Source organism: Acomys russatus, chromosome 24, assembly GCF_903995435.1.
Source record: "Acomys russatus chromosome 24, mAcoRus1.1, whole genome shotgun sequence".
Classification (NCBI taxonomy): domain Eukaryota; kingdom Metazoa; phylum Chordata; class Mammalia; order Rodentia; family Muridae; genus Acomys; species Acomys russatus.
Window position 1 is genome coordinate 45,553,742 of NC_067160.1, and position 16,813 is coordinate 45,570,554.

General features: G+C 49.2%; 1 protein-coding gene across 2 annotated transcripts in view; it reads right to left on the minus strand.

Moving 5' to 3' along the window:
• Positions 1-3,945: 3,945 nt before the first annotated feature.
• Positions 3,946-16,813, minus strand: part of Lhx2 (LIM homeobox 2) — a 30,857-nt gene continuing 17,989 nt past the window's right edge. For both annotated transcript variants that reach the window (XM_051166572.1, XM_051166571.1), the window contains exons 4-5: positions 14,269-14,474; positions 3,946-4,845 (exon numbers count right to left, since the gene is read on the minus strand). In XM_051166572.1, the coding sequence (XP_051022529.1) occupies positions 4,558-4,845; positions 14,269-14,474 (494 nt within the window). In that variant the 3' untranslated portion in view covers positions 3,946-4,557. The remainder of the gene's footprint in view (positions 4,846-14,268; positions 14,475-16,813) is intronic.

Below are 16,813 nucleotides of genomic sequence, written 5' to 3' on the forward strand. Positions count from 1 at the left end.
GGTAGCACAGGAAGGCCCTCAGCTGATGAAGGAGACTGGAGATGCCCAGTTACACCTGCATCCACATCAGGGACTCCAGCGAGAAATTGGGAGGGGGAAGGTTCTGCTGTCAGAACCCAGCGGTTTAGTCCAAAAGGGTAAGATATGAAACTGGACCACTCCCTCTCCGATCTCACTGCCTCCCCAGGGTGCTGCCTCAGCTCCTAGTGCTCTCCCTGCCTCCCTCCCTCCTCACTGCAACAGTCTCTGAGGCTTCTTAAGAGGCCTCAGAGTGGTACCACGCATGAGTGAGAAGCCCATTGTCCAGGGCCTTCCCTATCATCCTGTCCTGTCCGCTCTGAGTGTTCATCCACTAGCCTCCCCGCTCCACTGTGGCCTCTCTGTCAACCATTGTCAGAGAGGTTCGTATTTCTTCACAGAGAGATTCTTTAGAAATGTTCCAACTACAACTGAAAATAGTAAGGGCCAGAGTAGCCAAGCACCTTACTCATGGTCCCCCAAAGTTAAAAAGATTGCAGAAGGGCTCTTCCATCTACCCTGGACACCCCTCCCACCCACCCCCTCATGCCCTGTGGACAGGGCCTGGTAGAGTGGGAAAGGCTCATGATGGAGACTTTGGCCCCCACAGCCTGCCCGTGCTGAGCCTCTGTATGGATCTCAGGTCAAGGGGGACCCCATATTCACAAAACGTGTGGTCAGCAGATACAGTGGGCCAGGTTGGCAGAGCCTTCTCCTCTCTTGTCAGCTGGCAGCCTGGACATCACCTGTTTTTCCGGGCTCTTTCTTGTTCTGACCTAAGCCCCACTTCCTTACTCTTTAGGTATCTCTTCAACAGCCCTAGAGAACTCATGTCTCCCGTTTCCTTCCTCAGAAGAGCCTCCTTCAGCCTCCGAGTCTGTGCCAGGATCTCCTTCCATTCCCTTCTCCATCCCAATCTTTTTGCCTCCCTGTCTTTCCCTGGGTCTCTCTGTGTCACTCCAACTCTATCTCTTCAGTGTGCTGTCTTTTCTATGCCTACTGCTCTTCACCTCTGCCTCTACCTCTATGTATTGCTTTCATTGTTTTTCTGTCCTACCATCCTTGTTGGTTTCTCTCTCTCTCTCTCTCTCTCTCTCTCTCTCTCTCTCTCTCTCTCTCTCTCTGATTCCGGATCCTGAGAGAGAAACTCCTCCCACACCTGATTCCAGGGTCCCCATCTCTGGCCCAGTAGCAGACCTGTTTTCTAAACTTGCTCCTGTAGCAGGGCGGGGGACCCTGGGGCATCATTCCCAGGCCCTCTCCATCTGGGTGGCAGTGCTGACAGACGAGATAGTAATCAGGTTCGGCTCTGCCCGGGCCTGAGCAAGGGGCACAGCAGGGCTATGCGGGGGTGTCTGGGTACTGCTTACATTCACGTGCATGCACGTCTGAGGCCGGGTGCAGGTCCCCCATGTGGGGTGGTCTGGTGTCTGGCTGAGTCTACATGGGAGCGTCTGGGCCTGTTTTTGTCTGTCTACAGGCATCTGGTCTGAGTATTCATGAGGTGCTGTCTGGGTAGAAACATCTTAGCTGGTGGGTCTGTCCCTCTAGGGTCCCCTCACAATGTGCCTGGGTATGTGTTCTTGGGGAGGGGAGGGGATTGGAATCACTGTGTATGTGTGGCCAGCCATTGGCCATGCCCTCTGCTGGCCTCCTCGTATGGTCCTAGTAAAGAATGCATGGATAAAAAGATGATGCTCCCGTGCTGCTCCCCGCTCTTGCTTGCAAGTGTAACCATGAATGTATGTCTGTTTAAGTCCTTAGCTTAAGGTCTGGGACTGGCTGTGGGACCCCAACCAAGTGAACGAATCTTGCTGAGTCTCCTTTGCTGATCAAAAGCAAATAAAACAAATCTCCAGTGGCTGGAGAGACAACTCAGTGGTTAGGAGCACTGGCTGTTCTTCCAGAGGATTGAGGTTTGATTCCCAGTGCCTACAGGGCAGCTCACAGCCATTTATAACTCTAGTCCCTGGTGATCTAACACCCTTTTCTGACCTCTGTGGGCATCAGGCATGCACACGCCGCACAGACATATATGCAGGCAAAATGCCATTATACATATTATAAATAAGTAGATATTTTTAAAAGGTAAAACAACAACAACAACAAACAAACAAACACACTAATCTCAAGTGTGAGAAGTGGGAACAGGTGCTATCAGAAAGGGGTTGTCAGGGAAGGGACCAGCGGAGAGACTCACGGTGTGATAGCATCCCATGTTTTGGCTTGGGTGGCAGCAACACGGGTGTGTTCACATGGAAAACATTTACCAACCTGTTTTGCTCAGGTATGTGCATGTTACATTTCTAGACGCTTCCCCAAAATCTACTGGGTTCCCGTTTGCTGCATATTAAATGATGGCAGCCATATGTGTGCCTTCGGTTTTTAAGAAAACATTTCCCAACAGTTCAGCTCAAGCTTCCCACGCTCAGGCCAGGTCGGCCTCATTTCCTCCTAGCCCTGCCCCTTCCCAGCTATGACGGCCGGCTGAAGGAGAAGAGAGAGAGACCCCAGACCTGCTCAGTCTTCTCCAGCTACAGTGTCCCTCTGCGTGTTCCAATCAGTGGGCTCTGAGGGTATTCAGAGAGAAAGCAAAAGGAATCTACTCCACCTGCAGGGATCCTGGAGCCCCTGGCAGCACCTAGAAACACACATTCATGCCTCCTGTCACTTGGCATTCAGTAAAAAACACCCAGAACCCACCCCAGCCGCACCCCCTGCTGGGGCCTTGAACACACCTTTCTTTGCCCTCGCCCGACCTGGGAGCCACACTCTGTATCTTACAGGAGAGGAAACTGAGACCCAAAGAGGCATAGTAGCTCAGTGGTCAGTGGTCTAGATTCAGGTTTGGTTGCTCTGGATCCAGAACCCCCTTTTCTCTGGATTTTTTAAGGTTCCCTAAAGCTTTAGTAGAAAAACTAATTTCATTTGCTGTTTTTCTCTTGAAATTTTTGCAAAGATTTTTTTTTTATAGATTTAGTTTGTGTTTTGCATACATCTATGTGTGAGCCGTTTATGTGCCTTGTCCTGGTTGAGGTCAGAAGAGGGCCATCAGATTCTCTGGAACTGGAGTGACGGATACACGTGTGTGTGTGTGTGTGTGTGTGTGTGTGTGTGTAAATGTTCACATGCATGCAGGTTCCCAGGGAGGCCAGAAACATTGGATTCCCTGGAGCTGGAGTTGCAGGTATTTGTAAGCTGCCTGATATGGGTACTGGGAACTGAACTCAGGTCCTCTGTAAGGACAGCAAGTGCTTTTAACCAATAAGCCATCTCTCCAGTCCCATCTTGTGGGGGAAATTAAAAAAAAAAAAAAATCTATCTCTGTGTCTCTGTCTCTCTCTATCTCTGTCTCTGTCTCTCTGTCTCTGTCTCTCTGTATGTGTGTGAGAGAGACAAAGAGACAAGAGAGACAGAGACCAAACCAGAAAGGGAGACAGAGACAGATATTAGGAAGACTGGGGCTTAGGTTGCTCTTGAGTGACGGCATAAACTTCTCCCAAGGAAAAGCTGCACGTTTTCAAGAGGCCGCTCACAGTGCACAGTGCACCCTCAGCCCTGCCAGGGGCAGAAGAGATGGGTGTGAGCACCTCTGACCTCCAACTACAGAACATGGGCATCAGACAGGAGAACAAATAAAGGGATGTGCAATGATGAACAAAAGGCATTTAACCGACCACACATACATACACGCACACGCGCACGCGCGCACACACCCCACTGTCAGCATGATAGCTTGCCTCTCTCTACTGTCAATGTTTTAAGTGCAAGACCTGGAGGTCTTTGGATTGCCATCAGCTAGCCACAATCCTGTCACAGAGAAAAGACCCCAAAAGCATTTGGCGGGTAGGCGAACACCCTGGAATTGGTCCCTAGAGTTCAGAAAATGCTCTTTTCTCATTCACTGAACAGTACCAGCACCAAGTCTTTTCGATAAGTGATTTTATTACTGGTTAGGTTTTACAAATTCTGATATCCGAACAGACTTCCACCTTAAAATTCTAAAACAAGAAAGCGACCGTTGGAGGGGATTTGATTTTTTTTTCCTTATTTTTTTTTTTTCCTTTTTCTTTTTAGGACTATTCAAAGTAACAAACTTTTTTTGTTGGTTTTTTTCTTTTTTACATTTTGCTCTGGTCATAAATATACAGAGAGAAAAAGAGGGAAAGGAGAAAAAACCAACAACTCATCCAAAGTATGAAGATAAAACAGTATTCCTAAGGCACGTGGCAGTCTTTGAAAATACGGAAGCTCTCAGCCAACTTAAATTATTTGTTGTTTTCCTCGCTCAGTCCACAAAACTGTACAGGGACACAAATGTTGTGTTGCAGATATATCTCCCAAGTAATTCCTTAGCACACACCGCTGCGTTAGCCCGACGCATAATTCCTTTTTTCCCTCTGTTTCCAGGCGAGAACCTAAAACGTGGTTAGTTAGTTGCTCAAACCTCTATTTTTAAAATACACTTGGAATTCAACTAAAGATAATTTCTTTTTTAAAGAAATCGTGGGGCCTTGGGGAGAAGGGGGTGGCGAGTCATTAGAAAAGGTTGGTAAGAGTCGTTTGTGAAGGGCTGTGGGGCTCGTGGCCTTCCAGGTTGCCAGGCACAGAAGTTAAGACTGACGTCACAGTCGGCAGGGTGGGGCTAGTCAAGTCTGTGAGGGTTGTAGGAGTGCTGGAGGGGCTGAGCGAGGCGTTGGACAGCTCCGAGGCAGGGCCCGACGGCGTCCCTGTCTGTAGTGCGGCATCCGACGTCTTGTCCACGCCCGTGTTTTCCTGCCGTAAAAGGTTGCGCCTGAACTTGGCCCGTGCATTCTGAAACCAGACCTGTGTGGGACAACAGGGGAGGACGGGTTAGGGGAGGGCAGGAAGGGACTGGGAATAGCAGCAGCTCCTGGCCGCTCAACTCAGCTCAACCCAATTGCGGCCCAGCGGGAGGTCTAGAACGGCCTTGCCACATTTTCTCTTTGCAAAAATAAAATAAAATTTTCTTTTCTCTTGTGGCTATGACTGGGTCACTCTTCCTGCCAGGACACTTCTTAGCCCCTTGCAATGGTACTGAGACTGAGACCTTTGAAATGCCACTCCAAATGTGGCTAATGTAGCAAGTAAGAGACTTACAGATTTAGCAAGAAAAAGGAAAGAAGGGGAAACATCAATTTTTATATTGATATAAATATATTTTGGACATGGATTAAACAATAAATATTAAAATTTGTTTATCTATTTCCTTAAACTTTTTCAATGTAACCACCAAAACTGTTTATGTGTGGCTCTTAGGCAGGTGCGCAGTGGCGTACACCTGTGATCCTAGCACTGGGGAAGGCAGAGGCAGGCGGATCTCTGTGAGTTCGAGGCCAGCCTGGTCTACAAAAGTGAGTCCAGGACAGCCAAGGCTACACAGAAAAACCCTTTCTTAAAACGAAACAAAACCTAAATAAATAAATGGCTTTTGTCGCCTCTGTCACAGAAAGCAAAAACCAGACAAATTTGGGCCATGTATAAATGAAAGATTGGGGGTGGACAGTATGCCCCACAAGTATTTATGAATACCATTTTTAAAAATGTTTCATGGCCAGTGTCTGTCAATACTAGAATGTCACGAAGAACATGTAATGAATCAATAAGGAATGAATGAATAACAGGAAGGCAGTGGCCAGGGCCCTACTCTTTGCTCTCAGCTGGACTGCAGAGAATACTGGAGACAGTCTGAAGGGTTGCTTTCACTTTTTCGGGGGTACATCACACTCATAGCTATGTGTGTGCTCGAGCATGAACACACGGACATGCCTATACATATCAGTAAAGATGCACACAAAGCTCACCCCCGCCCATCCCCACTCTCTCTGCCCCCTCCCCCCCCCCCCCAGCCTCTCTCCACAGCAGAGACCCTGAGGTACCCAGGAACCCAGGCAGTGCTTAAGAAGATGCAAAGGAAATCCAGGCCACTATCCAGGAATGGGTAGTTATTCCTCCCAGAGGAAAAAAGTCCAAAAGACAGGGCCCCTTCACTTCCTTCTGCGTAAGAGAGCCCCTGGCCAGACGCCTCCCCATAAAACAAAGGGCCTTGGGGATTCTGAAGACTCCAGGCTGTCCAGCTGCGTATTTCCAGATGTGTCTGCATCTGCCTGTCTTCCCAGTGTCTCTGACAGGGGTGGGATGGGCTAGCTCCTGACTTCACCCTCCCCTCAGGACCACCCCAGCGGCAAGAAGCCTGTGGCCTCACCCCCCCTTTAGATGTCCTGACACAATTTGGGCTCAATTAGCAGCCTGGTCTGGCAGGAAGGAGAGAGATGTTCCCCCATGAAGTGGGGAACAAAGCTGGCTCTCTAGAACACAGATCCTCCTCAAGAGAAAGCACATTTCTCCAGCTCTCTGCTGCAAGGAAGCTTATTAATCCTTTGGGGGAGGGCTAGAAGGTGAGTGTGGAGCTTCAAAGACTACCCTCAGCACTGCCCATCTAAAATAGTCAGGACCTTCTCCTCTGGCTCTAGAGTCTGCAGCGGGGGAGCCTGTGTTCATCTGGCCTAGGGGGTAGCTGGGGAACAGATGGAGACAGGGCCAAGGAGGACCTGACTTCCTCAGCCTCATGAAGGTCAGGCAGTGAGAAAGGCCAGAGCCGCCTTGCTGCTCCCACACCACCATCCTGGCTACTGTAAGAGGGCAGAAACTGGAGCGGAGGAGCCTTTTGGGCCCTGGGAGTTGATTCGCTCTTCATCCTTAGGGGCTCCAGGACCTTGGGAAAGCTGGAAGGCCCACGGCTGCCGCCTGTTAGCTATTTCCCAGGCGTTGCCCCAACAGCTCGTGTATAAACAATGACACCATCTTCACAGCTGCGTTCTCAGCTTTACGGGATCCCAGGCACTAGGAATCTGCTCAGTGGAAATCTAAAGTCAACTCTAAACCTGGCCATTCTGTGTAGTCCCTCTGTGTGAAGCTTCACCAAAATTCAATCACGGCTATTTCAAAAAGTCCCCTCCCCGAAGAGTGCTGGGGGCAGGGACCCTGTCCAGCCCCGGGGATATGACAGGGAAGATCAAGATTAAATGCTGGTAATATGCATAGTACCGCTGCTGGGGCTCGCATGAGATGCTAACGCGTGACCGGTGTTGTGTCAGGCACCTTGCCACCCTGTACCATCCCTGGTTAGAGCCTGCAACGAGCCAGGCATGTGGTTTCTATTATTAGCCCCACTTTATAGATTTAAAAGTTACCCGTGATCACACAGAGACTAAGCCAATGGGAGACAGGACTATTGGCCATAAAAATGTCTACGCTCTCCTTACCATACAACCCTGAGTAGGTCAGCAAGTAAATGAGCGAATGAAGGGATGAATGAACAAATGAAGCAACGTGGGCAGTAGAAAATCACTGAACATGTCTTCCAGGCCTGGCTCTGCCACCGACCAGCCAAGGGAACTTCAGCTAGGCCCTTTCCTTTGGGCCTGCCTCAGTTTCCCACATGTACAAAAACGATGGGCTGGAGCACAGCCCATCTCTGTGGCTTCTTGGGGTTCAGATGAGCTGGGGGTCTCAGGGCAGCTGTGAGTAGCACACAACTGATCTGCTCCACCTACCCATCCTCCCGAAGCCAGAGGTGGTCAGCTGGCGCAAGCACCACTCTACACAGCAGCTCGGCAGTTATACTTTGGGGACAGCAAGGATAAGTGCTGGCATAGACCCATCAGGACACAACTAATATCAGACCTTGTAAGAGTAAGTACCACAGCCTGGCACAGAATGGCTCCTGGCAAATCCCAGGAGAGTGAAGATACACCACCATGGTGTGGCCCTTCTATAGGCTCTAGCTGTCTAAGGAGCAAGGTTTTGCTCGCTAACCTCTTTCCCTAGATAGCTTTCACCAAGAAGGCTGGGAGAGATGGGCATGATGGCCCATGACTGTAACCCCAGGACTGTGAGGCAAAAGCAAGCGGACTGCAAGATCATGGGTTCCAGGACAGGCTGGTGGACAAAATGAGACCCATTGGAACCCCCAACAAATCTCCTGGAACACTAAAGAAGCCATTCAAAAGATGACCCCTCATGCCCAAAGATGCTCACTGTGACATGTCTTAGCACAATCAGATAGGCTGTGGAAGCATGACACAGCAGCTCGAGCAAGCCCTGGGGGGAATGTTGCAACAAAAGAGAGGGCATGAAAAAAAAAAAATCACAGCCTTCTCGCACTCAGGAATCTGAGGAAAGAGGATTGCCGAGCCAGCCTGATGCGCAGAATGAAAAATGGACACCCCTCCCCCCAAAACTCTGGAGATCTAGCTCAGTCTATGGAGTACTTGACTGGCATGCCTTAAGTCCGGGACTTGAGCCCCAGCACAGCATAGCCCGATGGGGTATCATATGCCTATAGGTGGAGAAGAACCAGGACTTCAAGGTCATCCGAGGCTACGGATCATGTTCAAGGCCAACCTGAAACTAGATCATGTCTCAGAAAATGACAACAACAGCAAAAAGCTGCTTTGGAAACAAATAACAACTCAACTACAGCTTCTGGTGTTACAATTCATGAAGAAGATATTAATGGTGGTTGTTGTCGCTCCACAGTGAAAATCAGGCACCGTCTGAGCAAAGCTCTAAGTGTTTCATCCATGTTAGCTCATAGTCCTGGTAGTAATCCTGTGAAGCCGGCTTGAATATTAGTGCATGAGACAGAAAGAGGCAGAACAGACAAGCGGATCCTTTATGGTCCATACTCGCCCCTGACCACTTAGCCTCTCAAAATTATCAATCACTGAGCCTGTCATTTTACAATGGCATTTCTTCCTTCTCTGTCTTATGGGTCTGAATGGTGATCCTATTATTTTGCAGTCTTAAAAAAATTTTTCCTCGGGGGCTGGAGAGATGTCTCAGTGATAAGGAACACTGTCTGCTTTCCCCTGCGAGGACCAGGGTTCAATTCCCAGCACCCACATGGCAGCTCACAACTGTAACTCCAGTTCCAGAGGATCTGACACCCTTGCACAGACACACACGCAGGCAAAGTATCAACACACATAAAAATAAATCTTGAAAAAGAAAGGTTTCTTCAAAGAACTGAAAATGATGATGAACACTGGGTAGGACTCGAGAGCTTAGTTGTAGCCCCGGGTCTATCATGGAATTACTCTGAGGTGTTGAGGAGGTTTTCCACCGCTCTGGGATGATGTTTCCTCTTTCCCAGCTCAGTGGTAGAGCCCTTTGCCTAGCATGTGTAAGGTCCTGGCTTGGGTCCCTGTGACTTTAAGAAACAGGAAAAAGATTCAAGGCAAGTCGTCTGTGAAATTCCCACCCAGTGTGTCTATGTCCGTCCTGAAGGTGTCTAAATGCCAGGCAGGACAACGACCATCTCATAAGTGGGAACGGTGGCTCAAAGAGATGAATTCCCTCACTTTCCCTTTATGGAAGCTTTCACTACTTCCTGCAGCAGCTCAGATTCCCACTGCACATGTTTACTGCACCCCCTCTGAATTCTCTACCGGGTTGATAAGAACTAACTGGTGATGGGGAAGTAGGTTTGAGCCATTGGTACTTAAAATGTCCTTCTAAAGTCACACCAAGAATCCTCAGAGACTTTACCCACCCAAGATCAATCAGCTGGCCACCCCTCAGAGCATCTGTATATCCACGAAGAACAAGAGGCCTGGGTGTGCTTAGGAAGTCCACACATACCGGCAAGGCATGTCACAACACACCTCTGTTGAGGAGGGCACTGTGACTCCTGCTGGTCACTCTCCTCATCTTGGAACATGAGTGTTCTGGCTGCCATGTGCTGTTGGTGACAAATGGAATTCTTGATGTGATGAAAGCTTTGCTACCAATTTCCAGAACCCTCCCACTCTGCATTCTGCAGCTGAGTCCAAGTCACAATCCTTGTGGCACTTGGCACTTGAAAGATCCCTGGGCTCAAGCGCACCATGGGCTTTACTCCTGGCTTCATTACTAACTGTGAACCAAAGGCTGGCAAACCTCAGTTTCCCCAACTACAAAATGACAAAAAAAAAAAAAAAAACCAAAAACTAAAGAGTTGAAATCCCTACAAAAGACACGTGCAGATTGAACCCTGCTATGTGACATTAAAACGAATGCATGGAGCCTCTGATGTAAACTTTGCCAATTGTGTCATTTCTTTTCCTCCTTGCAATATCCAGTGAGATAAGTTCTAGTGTCACTGTTGGTACCATGATTTGAGACAGGGTCTCACAAAGTCGAGGCTGGATTTGAACTCACTTGAATCGACCCTCCTGTCTGTATCTAGTGCTAGAGAGTTATAGACATGCTCTACCACACGCGGCTTACGTAATGCAGGGGAATCACACCCAGGGCTCCCGGTATGCTATGTAAGCGCTCTACCAACTGTGCCACAGCCCTGCCTCCTTCCTAACGCAAGCCTCCAGGGCGTCGGCGTGATTACAGCACCTAGGATCATTCAGAGTGGGAGTGGGAGAGCTGAGCTAGGACCTCATTCTAGTGGCCTCCAGATTCCAACAAGGATGCCACACTGGCCAAGCATGTTGGTGAGCCTCGCACTGTATCTATTCAATAGAGCCTAGGACCAATGACACTGCCTTTCACACACACCCTGCACTGCCCACCTCTGGGAACACAACTCAACTTGAATCCCCTTTGTCATGAAAACCTTCTGAAGGGCTGAGGGGAACCATGGCCATGGGGAAAGAAGCTATAAAGAACACCAAAGGATCTTGTATTACCGCTAAGCTGGCGTGGGCTCGCTGCTGAACTGATTCTGGACTCATTTTTTTTTTTCTGATTTTATTCTGTAACATAGTTTTTGTTTGTCTGTGGTGCTAGGGATCTACCCAGGGTGGTATACATCTAATTAGGCACTAAACTGCTTCCCCAGGCCAGTTTCTTACTATGCATCCTAGTCTGGCCTTAAACTTCAGCTCTTTCTGACTCAGCCTCCCAAGTGCTGAGATTACAGGCATGGGCTAGCCTTGCCCTTGTGAGAAACTGCTTAGTATATACCTACTGTGTGCAAGCAGGCATTGAGCTAGCACATTTCCCCCATATGTAAGTTATTCTTCAAGTCTCGTAGGAAGGATATCAGGGTCAGAAAGAAGGAACTAATGCACCAAAATCCTGGGGCAGGTAACTTGGGGGGTGGGTAGGGGGACACCTCCAACCAGTCCATCATCTCCCAAAGTCACATTACCAGTTGTCTCACCCTAAATCACTCCCAGCCCATGTCCTCAAGATGTACCACTGACGGTCGGGGCAATGGGGAGCAAGTCCCATCCTGCCTGTGCCTGTAACCCACAGCAAATCATTCCGTTTTGCTAAGTCTTAAAACCTTCTCATCTGCCAGGTGGTGGTCCACACCTTTAATCCCAGGAGGCAGAGGCAGATGGGTCTCTGAGAATCTGAGATCAGCCTAGCCTATAGAGCGAGTTCTAGAACAGCCAGGGCAACCAGTAAGAGAAACTCGGGTCTCAGAAAACAAAAACAAAAACAAATCTTTTCAACTGTAAAACAGGCAGGAAAAGATTAAGATGAGGTGGCTCAGTGGTTAAGAGCACTGCCTGCTCTTCCAAAGGACCCGGGTTCAATTCCCAGCACCCACATGGCAGCTCACAACTGTCTGTAACTCCAAAATTTGACACCCGAACACCCACTCACATAAATTAAAATTAAATAAAATATTTTTTAAAAAAGATGCTTTGCTGGCTCGACCAATTAGGCTCTTGAAGAACAGAAAGGATTTGTGAAGGAGCTAGAGAGAGGTCTGGGCTATGGGCCCCAAGTGATGCTCTCACACCCTGAGAAATCCAGCCTGGCTTGCCTCAGAGGAGAGGGTGCTGGGCCCATTGGCTGGACAGTTACCAGCAAAGTGTGGCTTTGGGCAGATAGAAGTCATTTGGGTCTTCATAGGCTCGTCTGCACTGTGGAGAGGGATGTCGTATCACTCAACATGGAGTGCCTGGCTCGTCCCACAGCTACTGCAACTAATTACACCAAGAGGAAACTGACTGCCTCTCTCTATCCAACAGAGGAATTTCTTTGGGGCCAGGACCAGCTCATGGATCTAAGTGCCCATCGCCTGGTACCAAGGATATTCAGCCAGACGAAAAAATAAGGAATAGCTAAGCTGGAAATCCCATGTGTTCCTAAGCCAAGGAATCTACCTTCTCACCCCTGAAAGTCAGGGTTAGACTCCTCTGTATTAAGACTAAACTGTGATGGTTTAATCTAGACAACTGGAAGAGAGATGTGCCCTAGTTGGTGGCCTTTTTAGAAATGAGAAAGCTATGGCTCAGAGAAGGTAACTGATTTGTCCAAGACACACAGCAGAAAAAAATAAACCAGGGGGATGTTCTGAGCCTAGGTTTTTCTGAACTTCAGATCCCACCTCCCCACCACTGCCTCCCCGCCCTCACCCCCCAACTTCCCAGCATCTGGAATAGAGTGAAGCCACTAACCAGAGAAAAGTCTTATGTCCTCAGTGCAGGCTGGCTCCAAACTAAAAGAGGGAGCACAGAGAGTGGGAGGGTAGGGGTACAGGAGCAGCAAGAGGTGTCCTGGACCTAGCCCCAGACCAGAGGAAATGACCAGAGGAACTTGAACCCCAAGCACAGCAGTGTATTCCCCCCAAAGTCCAAGCCAGGGGAACCAAAGGCTACCTAGCACAGACCAAACAGTGATTGGATCTTCCTCACCTCCCTTACTACGGCACCTAGTGCCCGGAACCCAGCGCTGAAGGGGTGCCCAGAGATGTCCAAGGTGCCCATCTGATAAGTTCCATCGTGACCTGTAAATTTCTGAGCTCTGACTCATGCTTGTGCCTGAGTCACAGTTACAGCCCACCACCACCACCACTGACACCCCATAAAGTGTCATTTCATTGTTTTCTGAGAGTCATTGAAACTTCCTCTTGAGGTTGTACGACCCTTCTGATTTGTCACTTCCTCAGTGTCAATCTCTCAGCTTTCAGGGCCTGTCCTCACCTCACTGTAACAGCACAGTCAGGTTACATAGTCTCTCACAGTTTTGTTTTGGGTTTTGGTTAAACTGCTGGGGGTGTGGAGGGCGTTTTGCCTGTATGATGGGGAAACTGAGGTCTAAGAACCAGGGCTGTTCGAAGAAGTTAATCACATATCGAACTAACATAATGTTATTTTTAAACTAATATCCACTGAGCACAAAGCATCAGTTAATTCCATTGTCACCTATGTCACCTCAGTAGCAGCTCCCACAGGTGAGCCATTCTTTTTGTTTTTTATTTTTAGATTTATTTATTATTATGTATACAGTGCTTTCCCTGAATACACCTGCAGGCCAGAAGAAGGCATTAGATCACGTTATAGATGGTTGTGAGCCACCATGTGGTTGCTGGGAATTGAACTCATGACCTTTGAAAGAGCAGTCAGTGCTCTTAACCTCTGAGCCATCTCTCCAGCCCCCAGGTGGGCCATTCTTGTGTACATTTCACACAGAATAAACTGAGGCTCAGGAGGTTTGTCTAGAACTGGGAATGAGTATCAGAAAGGCAGAAAATTTGAAATTTGTTGTTCCTGCATGGTACCACAAGTTTGGGTCCCAGACTAGAGTTTTCAACATCTTCAGAGGCGTGGGCATCCCACAAAAGTTCCAGATCCTGTCTATCAAGAAAGTGCCTGATTCCATTCAGTCCCACAAGCACTCAGCCACTTCCCTCCATACCAGAAGGTGGATGCCACTGGGCAGCCCATCATACCCAGCAGATCTGCAGGCACACTACCCATCACTGAACCCTGTTTTCTGGAAAGTCTGGGTGACAAACAACAACCAAGGAGATAATTTAGAGCTGCCAGAAGAAAATCCAATAAAGGACAGAATGGCCTGCAGGCAAAAGGACAGAGAGGAGCAACTTGAGGCACTAAAAAGCCCCTTGGCTAGGGGGCAAAGCAGGAGGCTCTGGGTTCATCCGAAATACTTGAAATTCTTAAAACATGAGCAAGTTGGAGAGTCACTTGAGTCACTGATGGCAATTAATAATGGTTTACCACGGGGGGGGGGGCGGGGGGAGCGGGGTCAAGTATGGAGACAGAGGACCACACACAAGAGAAAAGATGAGGATGAAAATGGGGAATATGTGACGGCAGGCAAAAAGGTTGACATTCTAAGACAACCTACAAAGGTAGAAAAAAGAAGGCGAAAGGCACTCCGGCAGAAGGTTCTTCCAAAGTTCTAGTCCATGCGCGCAGTTCTGCCTCTGGTCCTGGCAGCTGCAGGTACCCCCACCCGGGCCCAGCTAACCTGGAGGACTCTCTTGGTGAGACCGGTCTTTTGCGCGAGCTGCTTCAAGTCCTTGGCGTCGGGATTGTGGTTAATGGCAAAGTAAGACTTCATTGTCCGAAGCTGGTGGTGCTTGAAGGAGGTGCGCATGCGCTTTGTCTTTTGGCTGCTGGGGTAGGGCTGGTCGCGATCCAGGTGCTCTGCGTCGTTCTCGTTACAGCTCAACGCTAGGAAAGGGACGCAGAAGCAGCAGGTGAATTTCCTGACTCTGCCTAGTCCACACCCTCACCGCCCACTGACAAACACATCTAGTCTGGGAACCCGGTTGTGTTTGCACACAATGATGAAATGGGGATAATATCCCTATTTTAGATATGGAGAAAATGAAGCTCTTTGAAAAAAAAAAGTGACCTACCTAGGAAATAGTGGAGCCAACCCTAGTTCAACAAGACACCCAGAAGCCATCGTGTTGCAAGAATAATGGGAATAGCAGCAGCCAAGACTTGCTGATGGGTTTTTGGATTCAGATGCGGCACTAAAAGGCTTTCTCTTTACTCTTTTACGTGTATTTATTTTGTGGGTGGGTGGGGAGAGGGGTTCTGGGTATTGAACTCGGGTCCTCAGACTTGGCAGCAAGTCCCTTGACCCACTGAGCCAGCTTGCCAACCCTTAAAAGGCTTTCTTTGCAAGCAGACAGCGGCTGGACAGTTAAAGCAACTCTTTCTACAGATGTTGAGACACAAAGGGAAGGCCGCAAGCCAGGCTCTGACACCCGTGTGGACCTGTCATCCATGGGCCTGCACTCTTTTGTTTCCCAAGCACTCACCCAAACCCTGCAGTCTCCATCTCCCCTTGCAGTGAATGGCTCTTTCTCTCCCACCCAGAAGTTGCTGGTTGACAGCTTAGATTTCAGTCCCCTTTCATCAACTCTCCCTCCCTGAAGGACTGAGTAGGCTCCAGGGCCCCCAGCACCAGGCTGGGAATTGCATTTTTTTTTTTCAATTTAATCTTCAGCACTGTCCCATAAACTGCTCCCCACGTTTGCAAAAGAAGCAGATGATGGGGTTCAGGGAAGTTGTGAGACGCGTGGCCATCTCAGGAAGAGAGCAGTAGGCACACACTGCGAGGGAAAGAGGCTGGAGGAAGCCGGCACCACCCATTAGATGCCTGCCTTAGGCTCTGGCTTTTTATGTGTCACTCTCTCATCACTACTGCCCCCATTTTAGAGGTGAAGAAACTAACGCCAAGGAAAGGAAGCTGCCCTCACACACAGGTAAAGGCTGAGCCCCTCCTCCCCTTTTCCTGCTGCACCACCTCCCCTCTGAGGGGGCGGGGGAGATAAAGCCTGACTCTTTAGGGAGCCGGTCCTATCCCAAGGGACTTTACTGGGGCCTGGGAAGGGTTCTTGGTTGGGGAGAGCTTAGAAACTTTGGGTGTCAGTAACTGCTCAGCTGATGAGGGCATACAGAATCCCTCATTTCATCCTAAGTCAGCCCATCTTTAGAGAACCGAGAAAGTATCTTTCAACATAGTTCATGCCTAGAACAAAGGTGCCAAAATTAGCAAATAAATGTAAACAATGCCCAGTTAGATTTGAATTTCTAATAAACAACGGATAATTTTGTAATTATCATCAAGTCCCAAAGAGTGCATGAGCCCAAAAGAAACTAAAATTTTATCGAAGATTTATATGCTGTTCAGGATACTTATAACATTTTGCCCAAAATTCAAAATTAAGTGGCTATCCTGACACCACTACCTAGGAAGCTCTCTCCGGGACCCTCCCTCCTTGCCCAAATACCATTGCCTCGGTGGGTCCTACTTCGAAGCTTGAAGCTGTAAACCAGGGTCCACCCTATATCAGGGCATCCAAATGCCCCCCCCAATCACTGTTCCCATCTAGAATAACCAGAGTGAAGAATTTAAAGGGGATCAGAATATGACTCCCGCAAGCCAGCAGCACTAAACCCTCACAGGGAATGGACCCTCCAGTTTCTCCCAGCCCCCAGTTCTACAGGGTTGGGGCAGGCCTCCCCCATGGGAAATTGCTAGGCTCATCCCTCTGCCCAGCCCCCACCTGGGCCTCACTGCTGTTAATGAGCTCCGTAGGGACCCTGGCGCCCTGTAGACCCAAGGGAGGTGCCCTGAGAGTGGCCTACTATGGGGGAAGGTGGTGGGGGGTGGCAGAGACGACAGAGGTAGAAAGCTGGAGAATGGATGGGGGAGGGGGCGGGACGATGGACAGAGCCAAGGGAAAGGAGTAGGGAACTAGAGGAAGAAAGCTGTGACAACCCGGAGGAGGAGCAGGGAGGGAGGACACAGAGAGGCAGGGTAGAGAACCACTGAATGGAGAGTCTCAAAAATAAGGGGGATCTGTCTGTGGTGGGGAGTCTGCGTGACAGAACTAATCTCGGGGCTCAAGAAGGCGAGGACCCTATGGAGAAGACTTTTCCAAACGGCTATTGGCTAGGAAGTCCAGCCAGCAGGGAAGAACCCGGGAGCCCTAGGTGGCCAGGCCAAGGCCCGGCTGGCAGTGAAAGCCAGGATAGGAGCTGGAGGAGCCTGA